General features: G+C 38.0%; 1 protein-coding gene across 1 annotated transcript in view; it reads right to left on the bottom strand.

The window, feature by feature from the left end:
- Positions 1-2,726, bottom strand: part of LOC143641001 (secretory phospholipase A2 receptor-like) — a 65,345-nt gene extending 62,619 nt beyond the window's left edge. The window contains 1 exon segment of the mRNA XM_077108466.1: positions 2,566-2,726. Coding sequence (XP_076964581.1) covers positions 2,566-2,726 — 161 coding nt within the window.
- Positions 2,727-15,115: the final 12,389 nt, after the last annotated feature.

Below are 15,115 nucleotides of genomic sequence, written 5' to 3'. Positions count from 1 at the left end.
CTAAATAAAATACAAAATAGGGCTGGGGATGTGGTTCAAAGGTCGAGTGTCTGTGAGTTCAATCCCTAGTAGCATTTTTTTTCTTTCTTTACAGTGTTGGGGATTGAACCCCAGGCTTCACACATGCTTGACAAGTGCTCTACCACTGAGCTACATCGCCAGTCCTAAAAGGGTTTGTGAAGAATGGTGCATAGACTCTGGGGTTCCTGGGACATTCCAGAGGACTTTTAGGGTCACACTGTTTTCACAGTGTGCAAATATGTCATTTGCCTTTTTTACTGTGCTGACAGGAGCTCTGATGATGGGAAAGCGTAGTCAACTGCTGGTGCCTCAACCCGTGTCCAAAGTAGTCCTAATATATATATATATATATATATATATATATATATATATATATATATATATATATATATATCTCCAGCAAGCACTCATGATAGTAATAAAAGCTATACTAGTTTTACTTGACTGTCCTTGTGAAATCACAAGAATCTATAAAAATCAGACTAGAATAAATGGGAAAATTTATTAAGGTTACATAAGTTAATGTGAAAAATCAATTGCATTTCTATAAATCACCAGCACACCATTGAAAAATGAACTTAAAAAAATACTCCTGGGGACTGGGTATCGTGGTACATGCCTAAAATCCAAGCTACTTGGGAGGTTGAGGCAGGAGGATTGCAAGTTCAAGGCTGACCTCCACAGTTTAGCAAGAACCTGTCTCAAAGTAAAATTTTAAAAAAGGGCTGAGTATGTAGCAGCATTTTTCATGACAGCCAAGAAATGACACAACTCAAATGTCCATCAGTGGAAGAAGGAATAAATAAAATGTAGCAAATCCATTAATGGACTACTTATTAAAACAAAAAGGAACAAATTTTCAGTATACACAAGATCATTATTAAATCTCAAAACGTTACACTGAGCAAAAGAAGCAAGACACAAAGGTGTATACTATTTTATTTTAGCTGTATGAAATCCAAGAATAGACAAAACCAATCTAAATTATAGAAATCACAAAGTGAGTACCTCTGAGGAAGTAGAAATGACTGGAAGGAGGCATGAGGAGACTTTCTGAGTTGATGAATATACCTACATCATGTTTTGGGTGTTGATTATACTGGTATATTCAATTATTAAGAGTCTTCAAACAGTATTTTTGATGTGTGCATTTCAAGTACATGTCAATTATACTTTAAGAGGGTCAGATAGTGCCCTTAACTAATCTGTCCCACTTTTCTTCCTTTCTTCCTGCCTGGAGTGAAGAAATTATGCTTAATACCCTAGCAGCCTCTTGGATCATGAAGACAAAATCCAAGTGCTAAAGATGGTGGAGCAAAAAAACACAGAAGTTATGGATTTCTGGTGTTTGTGGAACTGTCACCCAAGCCCCGACTTCACTTTGTGTAAAAGAGAGAAAAAAAAAAAAACTCTCTCCTTTTAAAGTCACAGTTTCTGATACTCTTAACCAAACACAATTCCTAAGAGTTATAATCAGTGGTAAATTACTTTCACAGTTAAATAATTTTTACCTATGTTCGATTATAGTTGAGAAGTGCACTGATGTGTTTTTAAATACGATAGAAGCTGTTTGTCTTTTATAGGGATTGCTTGCTCTGGTGTATAAGAATATTAAAAATTAACATTTTAAAAATGATTTCATATATACTAAATGCATAGTAGTAAAGGGCTTGGTTTGGGATCAAACCAGATCTTGGTATACTTATTAGTCATGTGCCCTTGGGCAAATTATTAACCACGCAGAGCCTCTGTTACTTCCTCTGAATATAGGGCTAATGAAACCTGCCTTAACCTCCTGTCATTATAGAGATTGAATAAGGTCATGTATGTAAAGCCTTCAGTGCAGGGTCTGGCCCAGAGCAGATGGTGGCTCTTTCTCAATAGAAGGGTATTAAATAATTTGATTTTGAACATATCATTGGCTGCACAGGTAAGCCATCACAAAGCTATTTGTCCTTGGCCATCCTGCAGAAGACACGGTTTTAATAGCTGATTATAACACATGATAATGGAGTCACTGACTCATTTCCTGTGAATTTAGTAGCAGTGATGGCTGCAAAGGCCTTCTCCAAACAATGAAAGAAAACCCATATTTCCCAAAGTACGACAGAGGACGTCGCAAAAATTATTATTTTGACAGAAGTCATTGCAGTAGAAAAAGACTCAAAACGAATAGAGGTTACTGTCAGACAGCTTCAGTGGTGGTCATTGGGGATTGAAGGTCTCCCAAGGGCAGGGAGGGGGATAAAATCCAATGGAATGTACAGTCCCCTTTGTCCACAGAACACAAAACCTCCCTGGCCACGCCCCTGGCCACGCCCTCGATCGCTGGAGGCAGATGCTTTGCAGAGGCTGGAAGGCTAGAACCATGCATTTAAGATCCTGGGAGGCTGTGAGCAACTTGGGCATCTGAGAGAACTGTGAGATCAGACAGCCAGATAGAAATGCCAGGGAGTTAGCAAGTTCCTGGCAAGTGCGGCTCAGGGCGGGCAGCGGCGTATCGCTGTGGAAATCAGTGCACAGAGATGCCAGAGAATCACTTACCTGCAAGGGTTGGCAATTTCCTCTGGCGTTGTTTTCATAAAAGGGGAGACGGGTCTTTTGTGGAAAAACCCGAAGCCCAGTCTAAAGTTGCTGGTTAATTTAGACATCTCCTTGGAAAGCAGGGAGCCCAGCTCTTTGATTGTGTTGAGGTCATCGTCCATGGAGGCGGAGAGATCCATGAGGTAATACAGGTCCACAGGGTAATCCTCGGTCTGGCGGACATGCACTTGCAATGTCTGCTCACCACCTGCAGAGCCCCCACATGGAAAGCAAATTCATAAAACACAGGAAGGTTCATTTGCAACTGGCCAATCTCCCCACCAGCTAGCTATTTCTTTCCCTTAAGAACTTACTGAAGATACATACCATGTGATGTACTAAGTTGTAGAGTTTATAAATGAGTAAGCCCACAAACATCTTTCAGCACTGAGTTTATAAGTACTGAAGAAATATAAGTTAGGATATTTTATATCTCCTGGGAAGAATTAGCATCCATTTAGATGAAAGATAAGCTGAACTTTTTTGTGTGTGGTTTTAGAACAGGTGAACAAAATAAAGGGGAGTTTCAATCTACATTTCAACTCTTGAAGAAATGTGAGGCAAATCTAAGCAACATTTAAGTAATTCAAATGGTTACTATTAGAAAAGACTTCTTCAGTAACACATTTGGAGTAAAAGTGGCCAACGTGAACAAAGAAAAATGTGAGTCCCGAAATTTCATATTTCCTTAAAAATGGGCAATTGGAGGCATAATAATCAATGATCTGTGACATGTAGCATCCATATTAAAGCAATAGCAATATTACACACATAACATTATGTTTATTTACAAGAACAGACACTTCTGTGTTTTTCTTTTTTCTGAAAGACCCTTCCCCTTCTGTTAAAAAATCATAACTTACCTGGTCTCAATTTAAGAATCAAGTTTTGAGGTGCAATCTGAACAATGTCAGAACTATTTTTCTGTCTGCCTACACTGAGAGGCTTATTTTTAAGGATTTCTATTTGGGAGACAGGGTTTTCGATGAAGGTTAATTGACATCCTTTGGCTAAAAGATTTGCTGGGGTATCACATCTTTCACCAACTCCAGATGGATGGGTAAAATTCTAAAAATGAAAAAAGTAGAGAAAAAGAAGACAAATCTGCATTTCTTTATAAGATGGCAGTAATTAAAATTTTTACATACTTTCCTAGTTAAGCATCTTGCCATCCTAAATACATCATATTCCTGTATGACTGACATTGATTGTAGGTCTAAAGCTAAGTTATAGTTGAATAGCCAGAGTATTCTGCCAGCAAAGTTATGAGTAAAGATGGAGTCTCCTTTTAATTATGTTCATTTGAATTCATTAGCAGTTTTTTTAAAAGCTCATTTATTTAAAGATTCTCCTTTGCCATGACCAGATTCTTGAAATAGTTGAGTTCATCGAGTTGACATTTTTCAGTCTACTGTTTTTTTTTTGGAATGAACTGTTGGTTATTGGAATCCTAGGCCTGTCTAAGCTTTACAGTGCATCTATTACCAAATCCGGTAGCAAATAGAGATTTTTCTATGTATTTCTAAAGGACAAGGATTATGACATTGCACTGTCTGATACTTTACTAGTTTTAATCATTGGTGTGTTGCCCTGATTAGCATTATTTCACTAAAACTGACCTCTCAGGGACCTTAAACTCAGTATCTTAAAGTGTTCTAGTTCAAGATCTTTCCTCCAAGATTTGGAAGTAAGGAAGGAAATTAGAAGATGGTTTAAAAGTCTGCTTTTCTGTACAGGACTCTGGAGTTTCCCAGGCCTCATTAGGTTCACATGAGCACTGAGGTATAGTATTTCCCAGCAGATATGTGGCCATTCCATTTTTGCAGCATCAAGAGCAGAAAAAATGGAGCCCAGAGGTACCTGTCTTACCTGATGACAAGGTTACTCTAGAGCTGGCACTAGGAAAAGTTGAACCCATTGACTCTCATGCTTAGAGAGAACTGAACCAATATCCATATTTTTCCTAGCCCCTTAGAATTCAAGGCCACTTGTTTTCAGCAAGTAGGAAAGTTATCTTTCTTCTTAAATTAAATTTTGAGAATATAATTTGTCATCTACCAGTCAGGCTTTTGTGTATTTGAGGCTCTGGCAAACTCTCTAACGTCTCAAAATGTAAGGAAGGCAAACAGTGGCTGATAGAGGCGCCTTCTCAACACCATGCAGTTGCTATCGGCTGTAGTCACAACCTTTGCCAGAAGGTCAGGGGTGGTGTTAATCACACAACATATTTTCTGTTCTTCCTAAGCAGAAGTCTATTTTACATTTTGTTCCAATTACCTCAGTTGATAAACTGATAACTACTTTTACTACTGGAGTGACCTCTTAATCTTGCCATAAAATTTGACAATCATTTAGCTACCAAGGGTCATTCAAAAGTAAGGCTATGAGAAACTCTCTCAAATGACTGCTAAAAAGTGCATTTAAACAAAAATTCTAGAATGATTTGCCATTTTCTGTCTCTGGAATGAAATTAAAGCTGTCTTCTTTAGAAAGCCAATGTCCAAAAAATTATGCCTACCCCCCACATTTACATTCTCAATCCTGCATTTGAAATCAAAAGAGCTGAATGCTCTTCAACCTGAATGTTGTTTTGTGGCCCCTATCCGTCAAGTGAGTACTGGGGAAGTGTGCCAGGTTTGTGCTCTTTTTATTATTATTATTATTATTATTATTATTAATTTATTTTTTAAATATATTATACAGGAATGCATTACAATTCTTATTACACATATACAGCACAATTTTTCATATCTCTGTTTGTATATAAAGTATGTTCACACCAATTCATGTCTTCATACATGTATTTGGATAATAATGTCCATCACATTCCACCATCATTGCTAACCCCCTGCCCCCTCCCTTCCCCTCCCATGCCTCTGCCCTATCTAGAGCATGGGAAGAATAGATGTTTAGATTATCTTTATGAGATCCAGTTGGGGAAAGACTTGTTTTAAAATTCAGAGTTAGTGCATCTCTATCTTATCAGGATAACTCTGCAAATCACTCTATGGTGTCACAGCACAGGCAGTGACTTAGAATGGCTTGCTATATGCCCCCAGACATCTTCACACTACATAGTTTTCAGTTTTAGAAAAGGAATGGCTGTTTGGGGCTTTGTCATTGGTATGATACAGAGTGACTGAACTCATGAAAATATAAGTTTTAAAAGAACTGAATAAGGTCTGAGTAGTAAGGTTTTCCCCAATACTACAATGCTCCTTGTAGAAACTAGCAGTGACTCACATTGGATCCTGGTTCCCGGATGGAATACAGCTATAGTACTGATATCAAATGTGTGTTTAACTTCAGAAAACATCTCCATGATTACTGATTGTCCAGAAAGGCTTGACATTTTACATTTAACCATGAGAAATTACCTTAAAATAAGAAAAGGAACCAGGTCAAATAAAGGACCCTGAGTAGATTATTTTATTTAGAATAATTTGACATGCATTCCTCCCATGAATTGTGTTTGAAAGCAATCATGTCAATGCCACTTTGATCCACTAATACTTTTATTATCCTTTCTTGATTTGTTTCACTCATATAACCCCACAGAAAAAAAGGACATTATCTGAGCTATCATTGAGGAAATCAACATAAGTCTAACTGCACAGAGCTTTTAAAAACATGTTGAGGTCATTTGTTTTACCTCCTGAGAACACCAGGAACACTGAGGTCCAATGAGAAAGCAGTCTCCACAGGTTTCTGCACCTCCCAAGGCACAGCCACCTACATTTAAATTCAGCAAGATGCAAGGAATTAAATACACTTTCATTCATTCCATTTACAAGACTTATGCCTCTTAAATTACTTGAACAAAACAATATCAAAATGCATTTTTGTCTTCAAAAATCAATTCTCAAAATACTAGCAACTCTCACATAAAAATTTACACTTCACATCTATCACGTTGAAAATACATGTGCCTTATAAGCCAAAAATTATAATCCTCTTCCTTTTTTTAAAAATAGTTGTTGACAAATACAGAATCATCCTGTTTTTTATTCTTATTAAATACCTGTCATTTTAATTTTAAAAATTATTTGTAACCATTTAAAATGCTTCTCTTATAAATGTGGTATTTCTGTTTGTGAAATAACATCCTTTTTCTCTCCCAAGATTATTACTCTCAAGAGGAAGAACTTATTGTATAATAAAACAGAAGTTTCCAAAAGGACTGTCACAAAGGCATTAAGAAATCCTACTGTGCAGTAATGTTGTTTAATTCTCCTCATTAAAATGCCTGTGTAACCTTTGTATTTATTTACCTTAAGCCTAGAACATCCACGGTGGGACCAGCCCTGTGTTTGCCTGTAATTTGTGAAAGTATTCACTCAGTGGCAAAAGAGCCATCAAACAGGTCAAATGAAAAATGACTTTGGCTCTAGTTTCTGAACCAAATGACAGATTTGTCAATCATATCGTGAAAGCAACATATCCGAGAACTTAGGTCTTACCTTGTGCATGATCATTCCTTCCTAGAAATAGAAAGAACAGGAAGAGCAGCTCAATCCCCATTCGTTTCAGTTCTCGCTGTGCAGATTAAAAAAATGAATTACCTTCAAGGTTACAAGACCAAAGCTGAAGATCGTTAAAGGCTTTCTTTCTTGAAGTGTAAAATATTAAATACTACTTACACTGCTTTGAAATGAAACTTGAGATGTAAATTAAAAAGTTTTCATTATGACTGAAATGAACACAGAGGCTAGCTGGACAGGTAAAGAAGAAAAGCTGTGTTTAAAAGCAACTTCCACATGATTTACTTCCTTGTTCTCCTTATAAGGAAGGCAGGTGTACAATAACCAAGAAGGTGGGGAAATTTATTTAGGAGAAATTTTTGTGTAAATTTTATTAGTCTCTCTGCATCCTAGAGAAAGTTGATACCTTTAGTGAAATGTTGATCGATAAAGTGTCAAAAGAACAACTGAAATAGGATTGCTTCTACAATGATTTTAATTTAATGAAAACAGCAAAGATGTGAAATAAAACATAAGCATTTAAGTTACAGGTAAGGAGGGTAAAAAAGAAAAACAAGCTAAATGAAAATACCACAAGTTTCTGTACTCCATGTTAAATCCTCTGCAGAGAATTTCAATAAAGTCTGAAAAATAAAAAATAAACATAATTTTATAGGCAGACTAGAAGTTAGGGTTAGGGAAAACTGTTTTCTTATTTTTTTCATTGGATAAAAGACATTTCCCATATACTGTTCTTATTTAAAAGTTTATTTAGCTTGTTTTTCCATTTCCAGTGCCCTGGATATTGCCTGCATTTTAAAAATCCACTATTAGCTTGTTATTCATCCATTCATTCAATAAATATTTACTGAGTATTGGTTTTGTGTCAAATATCACTTTTAATTATATATATATATTTAATTTCTTTTAAAATATAAATTTATTTTACTTATATAATGTGGCATTTCAATACATACATACAATGTATCCGTTCAGGGTAATTGGCATATATATCACCTCAGATGCGAATCTTTCTTTGTGTTGGGAGTGTTCACAGTCCTCTCTATTAGCTATTTTGAAATATTTCATTAATTGTTGTCAACCATTGTTTTCCTACTGTGCTTTACAATAGTTGGAATTATTTCTCCCTATAACCATGATTCTCCTTTCTCCATCCCTCCCTATCTCACATCCTTCCCAGCTTCTAGTAACCACTATTATATTCTCTACTTTTTTAAGATCAACTTTTTATCTTCCACATGTAAGTGAGAATATGTGGCATTTCTCCTACTGTGCCTGACTTATTTCACTTAATGTAATACCCCCAGTTCTATACATATTGTTACAAATGACAGAATTTTGTTCTTTTTTATGGCTGAATAACATTCCATTGCACATACAATACATTTTCTTTATCCCTTCACCCACTGATGGACACCTAGGTTGGTTCCCTATCTTGGTTAATGTGAATAGTGCTCCAATAAGCATGGAAGTGCAGATGTTTCTTCAACAGGCTGATTTCCCTTCTTTCAAATATATACCTAGTAGTGCGATTGCTGGATAAATATGATTGTTCTAATTCTAATTTTTTAGGAACTCCATTTTCTTTTTCATAATGCAGATATTCTCCTTGAAACAGATTGTGTCCTTGAAAAAAAATCAATCAAATACTGAACTCTTGCAGCAAATACTCCCGGAGAGCAGTGGAAAGAGACTCAAATTCAGACAGTGATCAGAGCTAGGATGAAGAATAAAGCTGGGTTAAAGGAAGGGGGGCAGTGAGGAGGTGTTGGTTTATGTAGGAGAGTTGGAGAGTCTCCTTGACCAGTGCTATGTCACAGAGCTCTCGATGACATGGATGACACATGAAAATGTAAAGACTCTGAGACTATAAGAAAGGAAAGGAAAAATGATGTGTTTTGAAGACAGAAGTCAGATTATACATAGTCTTGACCTTGAATTTTTTTCTAAACTGGTTAGAGTGTCATAGGAAACCTAGAAAGATCTGATGTAATTTACATTTTAAGAGAATCACTCTGGCTGCTGTGGAAGTTACAACTCCTGTGGCAAGGTTGGAAGGTGTTTGGGGCAAAACAATAATGTGTGGCTGTTGAGGACAGACACGGTGGTGGTTGTAACTAGAAAGAGGTGGTCAGGACATATTTTGAAAATCGACTGATTATGGATTGGATGTGGACATGAAAAAAAGGGAGAGGTTTTTGGTCTGAGTAACTGAGTGATACTCTTCACTGAGAGAGGTTAGGCTGGGTAAAGAAGATGTGAATAAGAACATGATCAGTTTGAGATCCTAGAAGATAACCAAATGCCACTTAGGCAACTGGAGATGGAAGTCTAAAAAATGGGGACACGTTTGAAGCATGAACTGTAAGATTGGGATCATCAGCTTGGATTGAAAGATATGAATCTGGTGGTATTCAATGAGTCCTGAGTTGTCTGCACACAGACCTCCCTAGTAGCTACTATTAGCCTCTTTGGATGAACTGAGTAAGGGATGCCCGAACAGCTGTCTATCTGCCCACTCTGTGGAAACTTCTCTGGGGTTCTGCTACCACCCAAAATCTCTTCCTCTGGGAAGACAATCAGACTAACTCTCCTGGCCTGTTTTGAAGTTAAGAGAACCCCAGTGACTAGCTCTTGCCAATGGAACATGAGTGGGAGTGGATAAAATTTCATTCCCGCTGCCAACAGGATGCAGGCAGCAACAAGGTCCTGGGAGAACTCCCAAGACCCAATTCAACCTGTGAAATTGAATTTGTGCTTTACATTGAGTGCCCTGTGCCATACTGTATAAAGACTTCCAGTAGTTTATTGTCCAGTATTGTTACAGGGCAGGCATTCAACGGATATTGAGTACATAGGTGAGTACATGCATAAATGGTTTAGGAGGGTACAGAAAGCAACCAGGAGAGGTAAAACATGTCCCCTGCTTGGGCTATGATGAAAGCTTAAAATGTAGGGTAGAGAAAATGCAGAGAGGAATTTAAGAGAAAATATAAAGTGAAGTAATGGTACAATAAAATATTCTCACACTCTGTATTCATGTTGGCACTGCTCTGGATAACTGGTACCAAGCAATAATGCACAGGGAAGAAACAGTCTTGCTTCCTGAAGATGTAGTGCCTGGTGCCCTCCCCTGGGAACTGCTGTACTCACACCACTGTGAAAGGAGCAGCCTTGTTATCCCATGAGCAGCCAATCCATGCTTGCCAGAACTCTCAAGATGCCCTGAATGGAAACCATGTCCCCTTAACTAACCAGATTATTTCCCTCTGTTTCTGCTTATTGTGGTTCACCTTATCCATGGGAGATAAATTCTAATTCCCTCAGAGGATTCCTGAAACAAAGGATAGGACCAAACCCTATACATACTATGTTGTTTTCTTATACATATGTACACACAAATTTAATGCCTTTTCTATCAGAATGTAATAATTATCACATACTGTGACTGTAGCTTTCTCAGTTTGAGATGTCACCTTGTAAGAAATAGAAAGTTTGGTGTTCCATTTTCACAATATAGTATTTAGCCTTAATTAGGATGTAAGATCCAATGGTAGCCATTTTAACTATAGCTCTTCCCTTTAACTGTAGCCTTTCCCCAATTTAAAATGAGCCAATCATGTAGATTATAACCCTGAGCTCCTCATATCAGAGCAAGGGGCAGTGCTGCATTAGGGATATAATCAGGTTGACTGTTCACTCACGTGTGCTTGCTCATAATCAGTAGCACGCCCTTCTGCAAAAATAAAGTTTGCCTTGCCAAGCTACTTCAGTGCACATGTTTGATTCCTTTTTGGGCATGGGACAATTGGGGTGGGGGGTGTATCAGAGATTGAACCCAGGGGCATTTAATCACTGAGCCATATCCCCAGCCAATTTTAATTTTTTTTATTCTGAGACAGGGTCTTATTAAGTTGCTTAGGGCCTCTCTAAGTTGCTGAGGCTGGGTTTGAACTCATGATCCTCCTGCCTCAGCCTTCCAAGCTTCTGGGATTACAGGCATGCACCATGGCACCTGGCACACCCTGGTATTTCTAACAATAGGAAAACTAGAATGAATTTCTTTTTTCTTTTTTCATAGTTTCATGGACAGAAGATTTGTTCTTTCCATAGATCTTAGCAGCCTCAGCATATAAGTTTTTCCTTTCCTTATTAAGTAAGGACTTTCATCTTTTTACTTTAAGAGAAGCCCTTTATGGCTTCTCTTTGGCATATCTGAATTGTCAGCATTACTACTCCTGCACTTAAAGGTCATTTTTAAGTAAAATATGGGTTACTTTAATACAAGTATTTTGATACCATGACAGTTGATCTGATAACTGATCTGATAACTAAATCAGGTGGGTAGCATATAAAAAGTGGATACAGTGGACAAAAAGATGATTCACACCCTGTGTGAAACAGAATAGGATGGTAAAAGACTTCATTGTGCTATGTTTATATAATCCAAACCTTTTTCTTTTTAAAAGAATTTCAAGGCATTGTGGGTTTAGCTTAGTGGTAGAGCACCTGTCTCAAACTCATGAAGCCCTGGGTTCAATTTCTAGTAAGACAATTAACAACAACAAAAAAAAAAATTAAAGGAAGAAAAAAAATTCAAATTCACTAGAAAAAAAATCACTGTAAGTATTCATTTGCTGTTCGACATAGTAATAGTTTATAAAACATTCCTGTTATTAAAAACTGAACATATTAAAAATTGTTTAAAAATGATTTCATTGTACTGCTTAGAATGGTACACAACTTAAAGTTTATGAATTATTTCTGGAATCATTTAATACTTTTGGATTGCAGTTGACCAGATAACTCTGAAACTTCAGAAAGCCAAACCATGTAGAAGGGAAGACTATGTGGAATTTGAACTGAGAAATTTAGGCAGAAAAATCTAAAGTTTCATAACGGAAGGTAAAACTGACAGGATGATCGGGGAGAGAGAGAGAGGGGGGGGGAGGGTAGGGGGAGAGAGGGAGAGAGAGATTGAATGTATCAGGCTGGAGGAAAGAAAGATTATGCATCAAGTGTCAGTCCAATTTTAGAAGAAATCAGCAGCTACATGGAGGCAGAAGCCAAAGGCAAGGGAAAGCAACACTGAGTTGAAAATGAGTGGGTTGAGGTATCTATAGAGAAGGACCCTGAGCTATATTAATTGAAAAGCAGTAGAGTCAGATCCACAAACTCATTCTCCTGAGTTTCTCAAGCAGTCTCAAGTGGCTGTAATCCCAAATGCACTTCCAGGTTGGATCTCTTTAAGAACAGTTCTTCCTGGCTTTCTCCAGGACCCTGCTTTCCTAGAGCAATATATACTGTTACAACAAATTCCCATTTCTTAGGGTGGTGGAGAGAGTTTCTGTATCCTTGCTATTGACACTTTTAGACAGGCTGGCTGAGCCCATAGGATACTATCTTAGTTGTTCAGAGCTCAGGGTAGCAGCCCCCCTGCACTCCAGCCTCTCAGCAGCAACTTTGCTTGGGAGATTTCAAATGAGCTGTTTTCATCTGACCCTGGTTTCAGAGAACCATATATACCTCTGGCTCACTGCATTCAGCTCGGGTCTCTCCTGGAAACTGACACTCAGCCACATCAAAAATTGACAGTCCAGGGCCCACTTGGGTCTGGCTCAGGCCCTCACACAACACTCCCAGGAGAGGGGAAACTGAGTAAGCCCGGCCAGGAGCCATCTGAAACACTGGGAACCAGGTAATGACCATCACCTTGGGCTGGGCTTTAACGTGCTCCCTGCTTTATTCAAGCACCAATGACAAGTCTTCTACTTCTGTGTGTCTCTCTACAAGTACATCTCAGGAAGTAGCTCCAAGAAGACAGCACAGATGGGTGTATTGCCTCAGAGTCTACCTTTGAGGTAGCTCAGAGTCTACCTTTGAGGTAGCTCTGTGACATCATATACAGTGGATTGTCTGCAGAATTTCATGGCTGACTTGTAGTTGTGTGTAACATAGGAAACAAGGAATTTGGAAGCTGCTATCTTTGTCTCACATTTCAAGACATTCAGGAAAATTCTTTTAAAGAATTATCGTAACAACTTTTTGTCATCCTAGTATATAATGCCCATAATATTCTAAATGCTATGGAAATATTTTATGGCTTAAGCCTTACATTCTAGGCTGGGCTTATTTGTTTTTGGGGTGTGTGTGTGTGTGTGTGTGTGTGTGTGTGTGTGTGTGTGTGTGTCTGTGTGTGTGTGAAAATATACATAACATAAAATTTACCCTTTTTTGTTTGTGGTGCTTGGGATCAAACCCAGGGCCTCCTGTGTACTAGGCAAGTGCTCTACCACCAAGCTCAAGCTACATCTCCAGCCTTCAAAATTTACTATTTAAAAAAAAAAATTCAGCCAGATGCGGTGGCACATGCCTGTAATCCCAGCGGCTTGGGAGGAGGATCGAGAGTTCAAAGCCAGCCTCAGCAAAAAGCCAGGCACTAAACGTCTCAGTGAGACCCTGTCTCTAAACAAAGTACAAAAAAATAGGACTGGGGATGTGGCTCAGTGGTCGAGTGCCCCTGAGTTCAATCCCTGGTCTCCCCACTGCAAATTTCAGACATGTAATTCAGTGACATGAAGTAAATTCAGATATTGTAAAACCTTCACCACAAGGCATCTCTACAACTTTTTCGTCATCGAAAATTAATTTCTGTACCCTTTACCTAATAGCTGCCCATTAATTAATTCCCCAATTAAACTATGCACCCTTTACCTATTAGTTGCCCCCAGTAGCTGCCTCTCCTGCAACTGCCCTTCACCATTCTGCTGTCTCTATGAATTTAACTATTCTGTTATTTTACTTAGCATAATGCCCTCAAGGTTCATTCATGTTGTAGGATGTGTCAAAATTTTATTCCTTTTTAAGACTGAATAACATTTTGTTATATGGATATACCATGTTTTATTTATTCACTTATCTGTCAATGGACATTTAGGTTATTTTCACCTTTTGGGAATTGTGAAGAGTGGTGCTATGAACATGGATGTACACATGCCTATTTTTTTCTAGAGCTCACTTTTTAAAGCCTTTAGATGCTCGTGGTGGGGGAAGGTCAGTATAATGGCAAGAGTTTTGTTCCGGATATAGAGAAACCTGTGTTTAAGTTGCAGTCCTGCCAGGTCCTGCTGTCTATCTGTGGGGATAATGTTTTTTTTTTTTTTTTCTCAACACTTTTGTTTTCAGATTTTTGAAACAATGATATTATCACCTTTAGGATCATGGTGAAAATTTAATTATACCACTTTGGAAAGAAACCAGATTTTGTGGGACCTGAAGAATATACAATTTGGGGGCTTTCCTTGAGAAAAGGAAAGTAAAATTGAAAATCAATGAGGTGTGAAAGTGCATGTTTATTACAAATAAGGGGGGAAAGCCATGACAGCAAGTTACTGAAGCCTTGGAGATTCTAGTCCTTTGTTTTGTTTTGTTTTGTTATCACCTTAGGCAAGTCACCAGAGATGCTTACCTAAGAATGTTTCATGATGGTAATCTAGCTTCCCATTCTCCAGCCACTCACAGGTCCCACCACTCCTAAGCTCCCACTCCTAAAATGGGGGCCCCTCTGTGGTTTTCCCTCAGGAGTTGTATTTATTTATTATTTTTTATATTTTATTTATTTTTTTTAGGATTCATATTTACTGTAGCTTCCTTTATTAAGCACCAACAAGTGTCAGGCACTGTTGAATATTTTATTAGTATTGCCTGATTTCATTCTCGAAAAACCCTCATAAAATAGGGACTATTTCATTTTCATTTACCAGATGAGTAAACTGAGACATGGAGAAGCTATATAACCTGCCCACCATCACACAGCTGCTCAGGAGGCCACCCGGGTATAAGGCCACTGCCCTCCAACCTGAGTGTCGTATTACTGTGCAAACCATCTCCCGGTGGATAAGAGATAATCATGGAGTTAAAACAAACAAAAAAAGGTGCCCACAAGAAATGAAACTCTACCAGAAACTTTAAAAAAAGGGCTGTATCTTTAGCCCTCTCATTTTATCTCTGGCCCTATACCTGGCTGTCTC

Source organism: Callospermophilus lateralis, unplaced genomic scaffold, assembly GCF_048772815.1.
Source record: "Callospermophilus lateralis isolate mCalLat2 unplaced genomic scaffold, mCalLat2.hap1 Scaffold_82, whole genome shotgun sequence".
Classification (NCBI taxonomy): Eukaryota; Metazoa; Chordata; class Mammalia; order Rodentia; family Sciuridae; genus Callospermophilus; species Callospermophilus lateralis.
This window is presented reverse-complemented; position numbering and strand designations above follow the sequence as displayed.